This window comes from Danaus plexippus, chromosome 14 (assembly GCF_018135715.1).
Source record: "Danaus plexippus chromosome 14, MEX_DaPlex, whole genome shotgun sequence".
In the NCBI taxonomy this organism is placed as follows: Eukaryota; Metazoa; Arthropoda; class Insecta; order Lepidoptera; family Nymphalidae; genus Danaus; species Danaus plexippus.
The window spans coordinates 442,234-460,332 of record NC_083546.1 but is presented as its reverse complement, the minus strand read 5'-3'; the positions used below and the strand labels follow the sequence as shown (position 1 = coordinate 460,332).

At 36.5% G+C, this 18,099-nt stretch overlaps 1 protein-coding gene across 1 annotated transcript in view; it reads left to right on the top strand.

The window, feature by feature from the left end:
- Positions 1-17,142, top strand: part of LOC116769710 (uncharacterized) — an 88,050-nt gene extending 70,908 nt beyond the window's left edge. The window contains exons 5-14 of the mRNA XM_032660890.2: positions 294-545; positions 691-939; positions 1,329-1,588; positions 10,331-10,472; positions 11,012-11,152; positions 11,660-11,823; positions 12,159-12,229; positions 12,513-15,235; positions 15,390-15,554; positions 15,766-17,142. Coding sequence (XP_032516781.2) covers positions 294-545; positions 691-939; positions 1,329-1,588; positions 10,331-10,472; positions 11,012-11,152; positions 11,660-11,823; positions 12,159-12,229; positions 12,513-15,235; positions 15,390-15,554; positions 15,766-16,023 — 4,425 coding nt within the window. The 3' untranslated portion in view covers positions 16,024-17,142. The remainder of the gene's footprint in view (positions 1-293; positions 546-690; positions 940-1,328; positions 1,589-10,330; positions 10,473-11,011; positions 11,153-11,659; positions 11,824-12,158; positions 12,230-12,512; positions 15,236-15,389; positions 15,555-15,765) is intronic.
- The last annotated feature ends 957 nt before the right edge of the window (positions 17,143-18,099 follow it).

Sequence of the window (18,099 nt, the reverse complement as noted above, 5' to 3'; positions counted from 1 at the left end):
TATATTCTTATCAAATTAAAACCGTCTCAATCTCAATAAATATTCTCAGTTATTTGAATTTCGTTCCAAACTTACATTTAATTCAACTATAATTATAAATTATGCTAAATAAAATAAATCCAATTGAAAAGCGACACTTAACGTTGACTGTTGCGATATATTGTAACAATAAAGCAGTGATTTAGCAAAATTTTTTAATAAAAAACAAAATCTAAGTATGAAACAGAAAACAACATACATTACTGTTTGATGAAGTATATGGATGATGCCATAAAATAATCTGCACTCTTCAGTTGGAACCTGGTGATCAAATCCTTTGTGTAAATGGCGAGGACGTCAGCACAGCAGCTCGTGAACACGTCATCTCAGCAGTACGAGCCTGTACGAACCGTGTCACCCTGAAAGTGTGTCAGCCAGCTCGTAGCGGTGACCCGGCAAGGAAGTCTGCCTTCCTTTCTGCCGCTAAAAGAGCCAGATTACGAGCAAGGCCGCCCAGGGTCAGGTTTGCAGATTCGGTTCAACTAAATGGAGCACCTATGTATCCAGTGAGTATTCAAAAAGTTCTTGGGTATAGAAAGGGGTTTAGCACAATTAAATAGGATTATAACTTGATCTCTAACTATAAAATATATAATTGAAACCAAACTAGTTAGTAAAGTGACTTTAGACTTGATTATTATACATTTTCAGCCATCAGCGTTCTCTCTTGGCGACCTCTGCCTTCCTCCTATGGCTAATGTCCTAAAGGTGTTTTTGGAAAACGGACAAACGAAATCGTTTAAGTACGATACCACCACCACCGTGGCTGACGTGGTGACCAGCTTGAAGGACAAGCTCTGTATAACAGCCGAAGAGCATTTTAGCTTGGTCGTTGAACATGTGAAGAGCTTGAAGAGGAATAAGCTCACATTGTTGGATCCTAAAGAGTCTTTGGCCAGGGTCAGTAAACATTATATTTTCGGTAAAGATTTTGAGTCTCTGTTGCCTATATATAGATATGAAAGACATATATACCTAAAAATAAAACAAAACTTTAAGATATAACCATATTATTAATTTAATTAATTTATTTTTCTAAATGAAATTTTTGATAGTTGAAATATTTCCATATCAATATTAATGTCTTAATTCTGGCTCTACTTCTGCTCGGATGGTTATTGTTTAATGTTCTTTAACAATCAGAAGTATTTGCCTGTGTACCCATTGGACAAAATTACATTGATGTATCATAAGTCATGTGCCAGATAAAAGTTTTTCATTTATTTACTAACTATAAAATATTAGAAAGAATATATTTATATATATTTTATTATCTTCCAACAACCCAGATCGCAGCTCGTCCCGGTTCTCATAAGATGCGTTGCCTGTACCGCGTGGTGTTCATGCCGTCGTCCGCTGCGGAGTTAGCGCAACGCGACCTGGCAGCCCTGGACTACCTCTACACTCAGTGCTGTAACGACGTGGCCCAGGATCGTTTCGCCCCGGAACTGCAGCCCGACGTCGCGCTGCGACTCGCTGCACTCCACATACACCAACACGCGCTCGCTCACAACATGTCCCCCGCTAAACTGACTGTCAAAGTTGTCGAGTTAGTTCATTTGCATTATTTTTTAAATATCCATAATAATTACAAACAATACATATTCTTTTTTTAAAAACATAACGTACTGTTATGAGCCTCGGGGTCGAAGGGTTTTTAAAAAAAAGATTTAGTATGGAAAGTAGACACGACCGTTTTTTATGGATGATGGATTGAGACTGAAATGTGTGATGGATGGCTGAGAGGGGGCAAGGAGAAGAGGTGCTGATGAGGCAGGAATAAGGTATAGAGTCAGCAGAAAAGGGTGCATTGGGAATATGTAACAGCTCCCCGGGGAAGACTACACATCGGGGTTGAAATACGATGTTTAGGGAAAAGAGAAGGAGAGTTATATATTTCTTCTTAACGAAGGAGCTGGGATATCTCTAGATTCAGAACGACTATCATTGTTTCTGGTAAAAGAGATTGTTTCAGGGATAGGTATTTCTGCTGGTGAGGCTGATGAGTCTACTGGAGCGGGCATGGAAGGACGTGGAAAATTGAAAGGAAAACGGCCACTCGATTTAATATAAAGATAAAGTTTAAGAATACAAAATAAAAGAATGATACAAATTATAATTATTAACAAAATAGAATAATGAGTCTCATATTGAATTATAGGATGTTGGTCTAAAATTTTATCTGCCTCAGATGAAATTGAGTTTAATTCAGATCTCGATTCTTTAGTAAAGATATCAAGGTCAAAGTTATTTAATTCAATAGGAGACTCTTTCTTTATCTTAAACTTAAATTTGTCTGGAATACAGCAAGAGTCATTAATTATATTAAAATCGGATTTTATGGAGGTTACATTAATTACAAAATTATTAAATTTGGGTATCCATTTAGTAGACTTACAATATGCCACACAATTGATAGGGACGTTTACAATACCTGTTCCCATAATACTTAGTTCAATTATATTTTTATCTTGGCATTCTAGATAAAGTTTATTAGTTTGCGACTGCACAAAAATCCAATTATTGTTTGAGAGCGGTTTCCACAGGTCAACATTTCCGTAAATAAATTGCGTTTTACACTGTTTTGGTAGGAAATTAACGACTTTGGACATTATTTCACTTTCGCAACTGGGATTTGCACTTGTAGGGTATACAGTCATCACATCACAGATGAATTCACGGTGATTTATCGCTTTGCATTCCTTGAGTGATTCTAAGTTGCAGTATTCTAACTTATCCTTGGTCATTGCTATATATTTTGTATTAGGTATTATAAAACTAAAGGAATTTGGGTTAACATTCTTATAAGGAGTAGGCAAAGCAATTGTATGATATAGATTATATTCCTTAGGGGAAACTAAAGGTAATCTTAAAACAAACATAATTTTATTATCTAAACCATAACAAACTACATTAGAAATATTCATTAATACATGAATTTGGCTCAACGTTAAGCTTACAGGTAATTTATAATCTACGCGTAAGTACCTGTAGTTATCAACAAGTTCCTGGTATAATTGCCATGGACGCAGAATTGATGGATGAAGAATGTTTTTGCTGGTGAGAATAATTGCATTTGTTATGTCTTGTATTTGGAATGATAAGGAAAGTATCGATGCTTCTAAGCTATTGAGGATAGAATGAATATTATTTTCTATATCGTAAATGTTTGAAAGAGTAGTTATATTATTTAGAGAAATAGAGAATTTGTTGATAGCTTCATTGAGTACAATTTGATTAAGCTTAATTTTATGTAGAGTATCATTAAATTCACTTAAGGAAGAAGTAGTAATTAATATATTTTGCTTAATTAAAGATGCTATTCTCTTTTCGTTGTCTTGGATGTTTCGAATGGCATTATCATATTTAATAGCATCGTTTTCATCTAAAGTCCCAAAAATTGTTTTTGCCAAGGTTCCGATGCCTCCTACCCAGGCTCGTTTAACTCTTTTACTACTTATTAAATGGGTTATAGAGGAATACTCGGAAACCATATCATTGTATCTAATTGTAAGGGGTTCAAGAACATTATTACATTCCAAATTATTATTGGAAGTTTCGCTTAGAAATTGTTTACACAAGTGACGAGTTGTATTTAAAATGGAATTAATGTTTTTAATGTGTGGTTCAATATGAGAAATGTCTATCGGGGTTACAATGTCTAAATGACCTATATTAATTTTAAGTTCACCGATTTGATCAAAATATATTCCAGGACTCGAGTTGATTTCGTGTACATACTCTTGACAATAGCCTTGGGCCAGAATGCTGTAATAAGAGATACATTAAAATTATTTATTCGCAATAATAGTTATTGAATATAACTTAGTCTATACTTAAATAAGATAAAAAGGTAATATTTTAAGTAGAAGATTATATTTGAATATCAACGTGTTTGACTTCATCGTAATGATGTTTTACATGTCGTCTATTTATTAATAATGATAAAGTGTGATTCCCGTGTATTTTGACCACTTTGTATGGGCCTTTCCACAAAGGTGATAAGGCTTTTCGCAGCCTGAGATGATTTTTTAACATGACGTAATCACCCACTTTGAAAGTGGCAGGACGACTATGAGAATCGTAATAACTTTTGGACCTTGCTTTAGATTTGTGTATAAATTCAAGGGCTTTTTCACGAGAGTGTTTCATTCTGTGTTGAAGCATTTTAACATATTCGGGATAAGTTACCGCAGAGTTGTCGTCATATAGGGAGTCTGGAATTCGAGGTTTATGTCCAAATAATAATTCATAAGGAGAATAATGTGTTGTGGAATGAATTGAGGTATTGTATGCTAACATCGCGGTGTATACATAACGAGGCCAATTGTCTTGATTTTCGTTGACGTATGTTTTTAGATATTCTTTTAGGGTAGAGTGTGACCTTTCTAAGGCGCCTTGGGTTTGCGGATGATACGGCGACGACCACAACTGTTTAATTTTAAGGAATTCACATGTCTTCTTAAATAGTTCCGCTGTGAAATTGGTTCCTTGATCTGTGAGTATATGTTTAGGAATACCAAACATAGATATGAAGTGTACGAGACATTCACTGGATTCTTCTGCAGTATTACAGCGGATAGGATATGCTAAGGAATATTTAGTAAGGTCGTCTTGCATTGTAACAATAAATTTGAGTCGAGCAGTTCCAGATTCGGGTAATGGACCTACGATGTCAATTGAGAGTTTTTCGAAAGGAGTTGTTGAGGTTGATGTTATTATCATAGGCGCTCGGTTTATTCGACGTAGGGCTTTATTAGCTTGGCATGACTGACATTTACGGATATAATTTTCAACATCATTTCTCATATTTTTCCAATAAAATCGTTCACGTATACGGTTATACATTCTAAGGTTACCTAAATGACCTGCGATAGGAAGGTCATGATTTTCTTTAAGGATTTTTGGGATCTCACTAGGGGAAGGATAAATTATGTTGTCATGGTAAATATGGATTTTAATGTTAGTTCCGTCGAATAAGTAGCCTAACATATTAAATATTTTTACAAAAGAATGTTTGTCGAATGCGTTTTTAAAGTCGGATATGCTGACGTCGTTTATTGTTGGGTAAGTCATTAGTATTTGGTCGCGGGTGAATTTTAAGGATCTGTATATATCTGGATAAGAAAAATTGTCAAAGTGATGTACTTTAGTAAATAAGAAGAGATAGTGTTTATTTTCGACTGTAAGAGGTAGTGTGGTGAATAAGTCTCTTTCTAGTTTCAAGAATTCGTCGCGAGTATTTTCGGGGCAATTATCAAGTATTTCTTGAACATAGGGCATGGATTCGTCTAAGTCTATTGAAGTTGGTATTATTATTAAATTTTGTGTACATTTTAGCAGACTTTCATTGTGTTCTGTAATCGTGGTATTATATGTTCTTGTAGGGGATTTAAGGAAATTACTATAGTCATTGTCAGGCGATTTATCCTGGTTTTCAGTGGATTGAATTGTCTTGGGATTAGAGTCAGCGGGTAAAGGTAAGTTTTCGTTAGATAAATGTAGATTTTTAGAAGGTAAAGATTGTTGAGAGCTACGATTCGTTGATACAGGTAAAGTTTCAGGATTTTGTCTGCTAGTTGAAGGCTGTGGATTGGGTTCGACGTTGACAGGTGTATCGTTATTGATGGAACTAAAATAGTCTAAAACTTCTTGTTCCATTTCAGGGTTAAGAAGATTTTCAACAGCTGAAGGTGGGGACATTAAAAGACTTTGTAATTCATCCATGATGTCGGGTGAATTTGGATTTTGCTGCTGTTGTTCAGGGTTTGCGTTATTTTCTGGATATATAGGATTCACGGGATATCTCGAAAGGGCATCTGCGGCAGAGTTTAATTTGCCTTTGCGGTATTGAATGTCATAATCGAATTCTTCTAACTTTAAGCGCCACCGTTGTAGTTTACTTCCTGGATCTTTATGGTTGAATAACCATTTTAAAGGTCTGTGGTCTGTAATTATTATGAATTTATGACCATAAAGGTAAGGTCGAAAGGTCTTACATCCAAATAAAATAGCTAATAATTCTTTTTCAGTAGTGTTGTAATTAATTTCGTTTTTGTTAAGAGTTCGAGAGGCATAAGCTATTGGTTGTTCTTTATTCAGATCTCCTTGAGAAAGGATTGCGCTGATAGCATAATTAGAAGCATCACATGTAAGGGTAAATTGTTTTGTAAAATCTGGGTATATGAGAAGAGGGGGTGAAATAAGACGTGCTTTTAGGTTTTCAAAAGCTAGTTGGTGTTCATTATGCCAAATAAAGGGAATATCTTTCTTTAAAAGAGTTGTTAAGGGTTTCGCTGTTTGTGAAAAATCGGGAATAAATTTTCTGTAATACGACATGAGGCCTAGGAATGATTTGACATCTTTAGGACATTTTGGAATTGGAAAACGGGATACAGCTTTGACTTTTTCAGGGTCAGGTTTCACACCTTTATCAGTAATAAGATGACCAAGATAAGAAACTTCTTTTCTAAGAAACTCGCATTTGTCAGGCTGAAGTTTGAGATTGTGTTGTCTGAGACGATTAAATATTAACTCAAGATTTTTAATATGTGAATTGAGGTCATAAGAATATATTACTATGTCATCTAAATAAACAAAACATCTGGTACCTTGGAGTCCTGTGAGCACTGTGTTCATTAGTCTTTGGAATGTAGAAGGTGCGTTTTTTAAACCAAAGGGCATCCGTTGAAATTCGAAATGTCCTTGAGGAACATTAAATGCTGTTTTTGCTGCGTCTTTTGATGTCATTTTAATCTGATGAAATCCAGATGCTAGGTCGAGAGTTGAGAAATATTTGGATTTACCAAGCTGATCTAATATTTCGTTAATGTTAGGTATTGGGTATGAATCACCAATTGTAACATCGTTGAGGCGTCTATAATCGATTACAACTCTCCACTTCCGTTGTCCAGAAGCATCTAGCTTCTTTGGAACAACCCAAATGGGAGCAGACCACGGGGACATAGAAGGTTTTATGATCCCGTCTTTTAACATTTTGTTAACTTGGTTCTGAACTTCTTTTTTGTGGCATTCAGGAAAACGGTAGGACTTAACATGTATTGGCTCGTTGTTCGTTGTATTGATTTCGTGTTCCAGAGTCCTGGTAAAAGATAGGGGATCTCCAGGCAAATAAAAGATATCTGAGTAATTCGAGCAAATGTTGTGGAGAGCATTGGCTTCTTCGTTATTTAAATGTGAGGTTCTTAATTGATTTAGAACTTCTTGGGTGCGCGAAAGCGAGTCATAGGATTGTACGGTATTAATAGAATATTCAGGGGATTTATTTTCTGTAATACTGTCGGAGTCAGTCGAAATTAGGGTAAGGAATAGATTGGAACAAAGTGATTTAGGAGATTCGGATACATTGACAACGGATATATTAACCCTATTGTTACCTTTTACTCTCACTAAACAGTTAGCTATGAGGATGTCTTTGAATTGGTTTTGGTCTAATATGAGCCCTTCTTTCACTTCAGGGTTTGAAACAGAGCATTCTATGATCATTTCGGATCTAGCAGGAATAGTATAGATTGGTTCATTAAAATACATCGGTATTTGAGTTCCGTTTATTTGGAGTTTATTCGTTGTATAATTAATGTTGCAACCGAATGAATTGAGCATATCGGTCCCAATGATTCCATCGTAAGGTAAATGTATTTTATTTATAACATGAAATTTATGACTCACACATTTTTTTAAGGAATCGGATAAATATAATTTTAAGGGAAAATGGCCACAAGTTTTTGTAGAACTTTTGTCGGGTTCAATCCCTTTCAAATCTATTTGTTCTTTTGTTAATTTTACAGGTTTCTGAATACAACAGGATTTAATTAAACTAATTGCTGAGCCAGAATCTATTAGCAAAATTAATGGAATTTCAGAAATTGACGAATTGATAATAACATGAGGAAGTAGTACTTTGGTCGGATCTGTTGTGATTTCAAAGATTTTTGTTTCATTATGAGAAACGGATACAGCGGACTTTGGCAGACGAACACTTTGCTGTTGCTGCACGGATACAGTGGACTTTGGCAGACGAAGACTTTGCTGTCGCTGCACGGATACAGTGGAGACTGGCGAATCATGTAACGATGCCAGTGGTGAATTGATACTCCGATTGCCATGTAGCGGAATCGGTTTATATTTTGGGGTGCCGATTTTTGGCTTGGGCAGTCCCGTTCGGCACAGGGACGAGACTTTTACTCGTTTTTTGGTAAAATGTCAACAGTATCGTAACCCTTTTCATCATTAAGGTTTTCAATAGACTGTTCATCATTAGTTTCTTCGGTCATAAAATTTATATTGGGCATAGTTTGAATGGGAATTCTTACATTTTGGTTTTGATGGAGGTTTCTGAACCGTTGGTTATTGAATACGCGTTTGCGGCATTGTTCCAGGGTATGCCCGGGAGTCTTGCAGTATCTACAGATTATGTTTTTGGAATCATTTGAATTTTGCTGGCGATTAAAATTTGAAGTAGTTGGGTTTAGGTTCGGAACATATTGTTCATTTGGGATTCTACGATTGTTTTGAAAATTTGATTTAAAGTTATAAGGTTTATTTACACGGATGTTATCGTTTGTATTGTAATTAATATTTTTATTAAGAGATTGTTGAATTTTCTCTTCGCTGATCGCTGCATTTATTGCTTCATTTAAAGTTTTGACTGATTTACATCGCACTATATTTGAAATACGCGGTATTAATCCCATTTGAAAATGATGAAGGGCTAATTCCTCCATTGCTGCTGTGCGACCTATCATTTCACGGCTTTTATTTCCGTGTGAGATTGAAATTTCTGTGAGCAACGATGAAAGGCAAGTTTCTACTCTTAAAGCATATTGACTAACTGGTTCATTTAATTTTTGTTTGCATTCTTGTAACTCGGTCAATAGGTGAGCATAATGTTTACGGACACTAAACTGTGTCTTAAGAAATTCTTTTAGTTGTTGCCAGTTGGTGAATTCTTTAATGGAACAGGCGGTTTCGGCTTTTCCTTGTAATTGACATAGTATATATTTGAAAAGAATATCTTTTTGGGTTTCGGATGCCAATTCATAAGCATTATTACAATTAATTATAAATGAGTTTAATGTATCTCTTCGGCCATCATAGGGCTTAACGAATTTTAATAAGATTGAGAGCTCTAATTCTGGTTTAGCTACTGGTGTTTTCCTTTTGGACGTGGACCTGGTTGATGGTCCTGAAGGAGGCGGACAGAGACCTTCTCTATCGTCCTCGGTGTCGGTTACAGCTATTTCTGGTCTTTCATTTTTGGGACTTTGTGATCTACTTTCAGCCATTTTTAATCACCCCAAACACAGAAAAATATTTTACAATATAACAAAAATAATAATAAAATAGTCCAAATGTAATATAAAACACAAATAGACAGTATAAAGTACAATATAAACACCATACAAACAGACAAATCACTAATGTGAAAGTTCAAAAAAATAATAGAGTATAATATTGAGGCAATGACCAAGACATAAGGCTTCCACTTACAGAGCGATAACGGGCAGGATCATGTTTCTTGAATTCTTCTCGCAATAAAGATCGGAGCTGTTTCTCTGGGCGTTGATGTTGATGAATTGAATATATTTTATATGGCAAATATTCAATTTTATTCACTGTTTTGTAATTTAAATTGCCAGGATATGGAAATAGTTTATTTATAGATATATATCTGTATGATAATTCTTTTCACAATTGTCACTTTTCCACCGAATTTAACACTTTAAATAAAGGAGAGACGTTTCCGGGGACTCTTTGAATCCCTTTACGCTGCCACCAAATGTTATGAGCCTCGGGGTCGAAGGGTTTTTAAAAAAAAGATTTAGTATGGAAAGTAGACACGACCGTTTTTTATGGATGATGGATTGAGACTGAAATGTGTGATGGATGGCTGAGAGGGGGCAAGGAGAAGAGGTGCTGATGAGGCAGGAATAAGGTATAGAGTCAGCAGAAAAGGGTGCATTGGGAATATGTAACAGTACGTTACATATATATTCATAGATCAGAGTTCAGATGTCTGATCTTCTTACCTACATATATTTGAAATCAATAAAATAAAGATGCTCCTGAAACCTATCAGTACTTAGTTGTGAGGTTGAGAGAAGCTGTCGAGAAAAAACGGTACCAACAAGAAAAAAACAAGTCCAGCTGCCTGGAAGGAAATCTAAAATATATAAACTATAAAGAGAACAACACTTTGAAAACGTTTTACCTTTCCAGTTTTACAATATTCGTCGGTCATTCTGCAGTCAGACTTTTTTTGCGATTCCAGGCGAGAGTTTGGTCTGGAGCGTTTCGTTTCCAGCAGTCTCCTGGAGAGCATGAAGCGGAAGGAACTCCGACGACTGGTGGCGCACTTCCTCAAACTGAACGCTCAGATGACGGGAGGACAGCGGCATCTCACACAGTTACAGGTGCTTGATCGATTGAGAATTTTCTAGCAACCAAGTGATATTAACTCCTGATATAGATTGAAAACATCTTCGCCTACCAGTCATTTAACTATATTTAATCGAAAATTTTCTGTTTGCTAATTTGTATTAAGAGTAGATTTTTCTTATCAGTTATAGCACTTATTATTTACTACGACAAATATATTCTCCTAAGTTTAATATCGTATGTAGGTGAATGCACACCCAAATCTATTATCGTATCACGCAACTAATACTAGTATTATGACTGTGGATTTGAATAATTTAAAATAATATAAAACGTATTACATCCGGAAGCGTTAGTTCTGTTTAAATGAGTAGCGAATATCTTAGATATCATAATGAGGGGTTAATTGTTTCGGATTGCATATGTATCACAAATGTTCAGCATACTCACCAAACAGTACGGTTACCATTTTCTGATACTGGTTCTATAGACACGAAAAAAGTTAAAAGTTGAGACTCCAGCGCCGTACTACAGCGCCATCTACAAATTTTTGAATATTAGCAATGTTTATCAGGCTAAGTTGCATTACCTGGACACGGTCAGCGCTCTGCCCAGCTACGGCGCGAAGTGTTTCAGCAGCGCGCGGCCTGAGAGAGTGTTGCTCGTGTCCCCTCGTTTTGGACTGTCACAGATCGTCGGGAGAAGCAACTCCGTGGTACGTTGAACTCTGCATTGTACTTTCAAATTAATGTAATGATTTTCTTTTTATAAATGACAATATAGCTCCCGAAACTGGAGCCATCACAAAGTTGTCCGATTGTATCTGTTGTTGATAGTAAAAAAATATTAAAAATTTTGTTTTATATTAATAACAATAATTTAAAATACTGAGGAAAATTTAAGACATCATCACCTCACGACGTCATGGCGACATTCATATCATTTGGATAAAAATAGATATAATTTTAACATATTTCTAAATTCGTCATAACTGCCTCCACTTACAAATCGATGTAACAAACAACGCATTCCAATCAATGTAGCAAACAAACTAAGCATTAAGTCTTCACCTAACATTCATAGCTCTCAAACTTTTTACTCTTGTTAATTTCTGAGTGTCGTTTTCTCGATTCGTCAATACTTACAATGTCTGTAAGCACACTTCATACATCCAACCAGCATCTTGGCACTTCAATTTAGTCTTGATAATATGACTTTCCAGCCTCAAGCCATAGCTTCTATAGAGGAGGTGGAGTGTGTTCGTGTCCGCGGGTCCTGTGTGTCGGGGGGCGGAGCGGACGTGGGGGTATTCCTGACCCGGGATCGCGTGCTCGCTTTGCTCATGGATGACCGCGACGCCGCCGAGATGCCACTGGTCATCGCCGGGTAAGACGCGTGAAGTGATTTTTACCAAGTTATATCAATGACGTTTATACCGTGTAACATCATGTTCGTTATTTGATGGGATAGACCTTGAAAATGATTATAGTCTATAGAAATTATATAAGTACGAGAAATTCATCGTTTTTATTACAATTTCCTAGTAAAATAGAAGACGAAGGACATGCACAGGACCATGGAATCTTAGGAATAATATTAAAATATTTAAATTATTAACTCCCCTGGCATCGTAGGACAAAGTCTTTCAATAACGCACAAGTTAAATTCGATAGCAGAACATATCTTTCATGATTTAAACTTCATTTTTTTATTTTTTTCAGTTACTACCGCCTCGCTACGGGTCGGGAACTGAATATAGAATTGGAGAGAGAACCCATAACCGAGGATATAGGTATGAAGACATCTGGCCACAAACGAAATAGTTTATGTATTGCGGACTGCATCCTCGGATACAGAAATACAATTGTCCTTGCATTAACATTTAATGAAAATAACCTGATAATACCAAACTAAGTCAAATTCGTCCTTACTAAAGACAAAAATACGATAATAGCCTTTTGATCAAAACTGTTGGTGCTTGATTTAATAACTTTACATTGAAAACGTAAATAAGATCGATAAGTCGAGAATATTTTTGATATTTTTAATAACACAACAAACACTGTTCTTTTCAGCACCGCCGTATCTATCACAGCACAACGTGGTCCCGACCAAATGGAGCTATTTACACTATAACGATCCTATAATGCTAACGAAGAAACATTATGCGATCTTCAGTATGCCGCCGCCTTATCATTCCACACCGGATCAGGCCAAGTCCAGCTTAGACACCAACATGAACACGAGCATTGCGAACAGGAATCACAGCAATAACTCCAGTCCTTTAGTCGGCTACGATTCCAAATCCGGTCTGCTCGGATACGATATACATTTTGAGAAGTGTAAAAGAAATGAGGATTTCCGTCTTTTCGATCCGAACGACGCTTGCTACCTCGACGACGGCATGGGATTTGATCTACAAAGTGTTCTGTCGATGGAATTGTTGGAGAACGCAAACAACCCCCGATTAGTGGAGGCCAAGAATGAGGAGGTGTTGCGAAGGGTGGCGGAAATGCAAAAACTTGTAGAGAATTCTGAACAGTATTTGACTGAAAATTGTGATGTTTTTAATAATAGCGGTTATAACGGTGTTCTTAGAGACGAATTAGTGGGTAAAGAGACTTGCGTAGATAATATTGAAAGTGATACGGAGTCAAACAATAGTAAGATGTCCGCTGCGGATGATGCGCCCGGAGTTCTTAAGCATAGTGACTCCTTGCTCCTGTTGACTGAAACCATTAACCAAGGACTGAATAGCGGTAATGTAGAAACGCAAAAACAATATACTTCTACAGATCTAACTCAAAGACAATCTCAAGGACTTAGCGCAATTCTCAATAATTGTGGATTCACAGATGCTTTATTAGCTCTTAATAATGACGTTGGCTTCTCTGAGAGTGACAACGATTCAACGTATACTCCTACGAGTAGTCCAATACGGAAACATCAAAATAAATCGACCAATAAAGCAGTTAGGACTAGTTTTGGTCTGCATAGTCCAGACGCAACATTAGACACTAAAGAATCAAATTTAAAACAATACTTAAAGCAGCTCAGAGAAAAGAGCGACAGGGAGGAAAGTGCAGCTGAATTTCCGTATTTTTACCAAGAGAGCTTAATAGAAAACGACGCCGAGCTTATAGACTTAACATTAATACCCCCACCGCAAACGCCTGATGAATTAGACTGCGCAACGCAAGTGCCTCAAATTTTACCTATCGTACCTCCTTCCTTTGCCGATGATAAGGACACAGAGCAAGACAATAGTCCTAAGAGTAAAGAGCTAGAGGAATTCATCGCTAATGTTACGGTACAACCCCCGACGGTTAAAATAACTCCAGCAATAGAGCTCACGCCGGAGGAAATAATGTCATATATCATACCACCGCCGCCGGGTTCAAACGCGTCTACTATAGATAGAGATTCAATTAATAACGTAAGCCAAGAAAAAAGCGGTAACAGCAACGAAGAACATAATAATACTAATGAGAAAATATCTAACGGTGAGGTAGTTAAAGGCGTCTTAAGTGTGAGCGAGATCAGAAATATGTTTGCTTCAAAACAATTAAGTGACGCTAGAAACAGTTTATTATTAAAAGAAAAAAATAAGGCCGACTCTCCGAAGAGCAAGCGAAAAAGTATAGCCGGAGATAAACAATCCAACGGCAACGCACATGTTATAGAATACCCCACTGTTGAGAGAAAAGGTATGTTCTCATGTTGCAGCAAAGACAAAAATAAGAACGATGATCTTTGTGAGGAAACAGAGCAAATTGAAGGTCATATAACGAACTCAGATTCGATGCCTGATGTTTGTGAAATCCGGCCACCTCCGAGAAGAAAAGGCAGTGAAATTCGGAAACCTCCAGAACGCCCTCCGAAAATGCCTCCCACGCCGTCTCCGAGACCTCGATCGAATTCATTCACGTGCCCCAACAATGAACTCAGCGCTGTAGAGTTCACAAGCACTCATTTCAGTACGTTAAATAATAAAAAGTTAAATTATAGAGTGGTCTGTGAAATGAATGAAGGTATACATACGCCTCCCCAAATCCCGCCACGGATAGAAAATAGAACACTTTCTCCTCCCCCACCATTATTACTGCCACCTAAAAAACCTCCCCTACCCCCCGTTCCAAGTATAGAAGTTTTAAGAATTAAAAATTCCCAGAAACTATCACCCGTTCGGGCGACCGAGCGGCTGGCTAGTATCGGGTCACCACATTTTCACAGGAATCTTAACACTTACCGGAATCTCGAAAACGAAAACAAACTAACCGATGACGAATCCCACAATCCGAGATCTCAGAATAACAACTCTATGACGCTACAAAATCGCCACGTACGTTCGAATTCTGAGACGAAGAGTACCATATTGAAAAATAAGAACATATCAACAGGCCTCTCTCTGTGTTCGCCTCAAATGAACCGTCGGTTCAGCAACAGACCTGACCTATTAAACGAAGCTCCCGTCGGCGATCAGAGACTATTCAGTCGTTCACTCGCTGAACGGAAGACCCTCAGACGGGACAGCGCGAGTCCGACGGGCAAGGTTCAGAATCATGTGAGGTTCAAGGAAGACGTCGTAGACGACATCCCGACTCCGCCCTCTCCGCCTACAGTCAAGTTCCCAGAGTTTCAATCTGGTAACAACGGACATGTGTCCATAGAGAACTTATTGTGCAAAACTGAAGTGGCCGTTGACGGGTTACTGCAGAGATTACACCAGGTGGCGCAGAAATGTTCACACCAACACGCCCACGGAGGAGGCGAAGACATCGATGAAATTAAATTCCAGGTTTGTCATTACGTTTTATGTACTGCAAAAAACATAGATTATGCGAATCCAAAAAATACATCCTGTGTCAATGGCTGACAAAACAATTTATCGAGAAGTCTTGTTAAGTCTTGTTTTTCTACTGGAACCTGATTAAAATGTTTTTTTCTCTTAGCGAGCTCGCTCAGAACTAACTTCGTGCGCGGTGTCTTTGGTGGGAGCGTCCCGTACACTAGTGGGGGCGTTGGGAACCTCTCAGGAAGGTCCCCCAGGGCTGGCGGCTCCCGCCGCCCTACCTGACTGCCTTACACCGTTAAGACGCCTGACGGATTTGGCACAGGTGTTTTATAATATTTTAATCTTTCTTTACACTATGTTCATCCAAATAAAATACGGTTTCATAAACACGCTAAAATTCAAAATCTAGATCAGAAATTGAAGTTATTTCCGAATTCTGTTTTCTTATTGAGGTTTATTTTGAAATAAATAAATATTTGAAAGTTCTTAACAAATAATTTTGGGAAGGTATTTTAAACAATTATTTATTTTAGGCTTTGGGGAAGCACACTTCAGCACCGCTCCAAACTAGAAATTTGATCCTTCGAGTTCATGACGTCACCGCCGCCTTTAAAGACTTAGCAGGTGCGGAAATGGCGCAGATTATACACGAACATAACTCCAAAGATGGAACTCAAGGCCAGGGTCAGGACTCGGCTTCCACCCTCGAGGGTCAACTGGCCCTCCGAGCGGAATGCCTGGCGAATGTCTTGGCAACTCTACTGCGGAGTCTTAGGGTATTCTCACCTTAACGATCCTAATGTCGGCAGCTTCACTGCGTCTCGGACGTCGAGACGTCAAAATTTCTGAAGTCACTTTGATCGGTTATAAATAAATGTGTTGTAGACTAAATAGAAATGTTAGTGTTATCTTCTGTTAAAGCATTATTGAAATGAGACCAAATAAAATTAGATACGTTTATAATGTTTTGATTAAGTTGTAGTTTTGTAAATTTTAATATACGTTGACTTGAACCGTCGGCGTCGTTTCGAGTGTTATGTTTGTAGGCCCGTAGGAAGCGATCGTCTGTGAATATGTTGACTCGTTATCTAGGAGTCCCGCGACTATGTGTAATTCCATAAATGTTACCATAACATAAAGTTAGAAGTATATCATATCTGTTCACATAATCAATGAAATGTATATTAATATTGAAGTATGTGTGATTATAAGATGCGAATAAAGTTATCATATCCTCTATTTAAGTCGAAATTGTTTTACGAGTAACGCATTCCGTCATTTTGTTCGTATCTGTGTTGCTAGTTGTGTAATATTTCAAACTCGCTGTGCTGATATGTAATATTGGTGCTATTTTAAAATAAACGCGTTATCGATCGGCTTCTGCACCAGTGATTTAATTTGTTTTTTTTTATTTATTTTATTGTAAACAATCAATGCAACCCTATTGCACACCTGTGAGTACAATTTATCTGTTTCTTTTTCTGTACCAGTGTTTAACCAAAGACAAGTTCTTTTTTTTTTTTATCTTAATTTATGTACAAATTGCTCATTCCGTTAAGTGTATACATGCTTCAAAATATATCGTTGTTATAATCATAAAAGTTATTTCATTTCATAAATATTTGTCGGATTTATCTATTGACTGTATATTGTTAATTTAACTATTCAATGCATACATGTTTCTCACCGGGTTTTCCCTCTTGTTGTTTTCAACGCAGCAATACTCGCTTTACTTACTTAAAATAACAAAAGTTTGTAATCCTTTTAGCTGAATATGTATGCATTTATTGTATGGAATTAAATGTTTATATGTAAGTGTTTAATATACAAGGTACGAACCACACCAATATATTTATTGATTTTAATTGCATTGCAATGCATTTGATGTAATAAACTATTAATACCATTAATTTTGCTAACTTTTATTTAATTATAGATTACTTTGTTGATGAATTATATAACACATACCTGCAGTATACGACGGTGTTGCCATACAACCAATTTTGTTTTTGTTTTCATTGCACATAAAAACATTATCGGAAAATGTAGTAGCTTACAGCTATAGAGAGTTCCGTCATATTCTCTTTGTTTCATGGTCTAAACTTGGCTGCTATCTAATTAAGGTCATGAAAATTTCAAACACTTAAAAATCCAACAAAACATTGAATATAATCATTCCTGTTTATATTTTCTGGCATTTTGTCACAAATTAATGAACTCAATAAATGTATAGAAAACCCTATATGCGAAGAAAAATTCTTATAATTAGAAAAAAACTAATTTTATATTGTAGTAAAAACTATGTTAATCGAAAATTACTCTATTTACAGGATAATTCAAGTTGTATACACTTTTATGAATATTTAAATATCTAACATCCTAAGTGAGACAATTAAATTAATGAGACCTTACTAGAATAAAAATATGCAACAAAATTCAGCGAGTTTATTAAAGCGGCTTATTTGTTTGTTGAAAAATACATTTTAATACCATTTCACACAAACCATACAATGTTTCTTCTAACAAATCTTCGGCGACGGAAACAATATAGAGGTAACGTGGTCTAAATCAATTGCTTCTTGATTTATAGTTTCGAATAATACTAGCAGTTAATTACAGAAGTATTATTTAAAATAAACCAGCAACAAAATCTGTATTTTACTCGAATTTTAGGGACACACTCATTGAAGAGACCGTACTTCTCGTTACAACCAATGCTACTGTCAGTGACATCTTTTCTTACAAGCACTAAGCCAAATCGATTATCAGTTCATATAATAATAATAAAATGGTGTAAAGTGTACAAGTAACGCCGGTTAATTTAACCAACAAATATTAACTGCGTAGAAAAATAAAATTACGAGCTA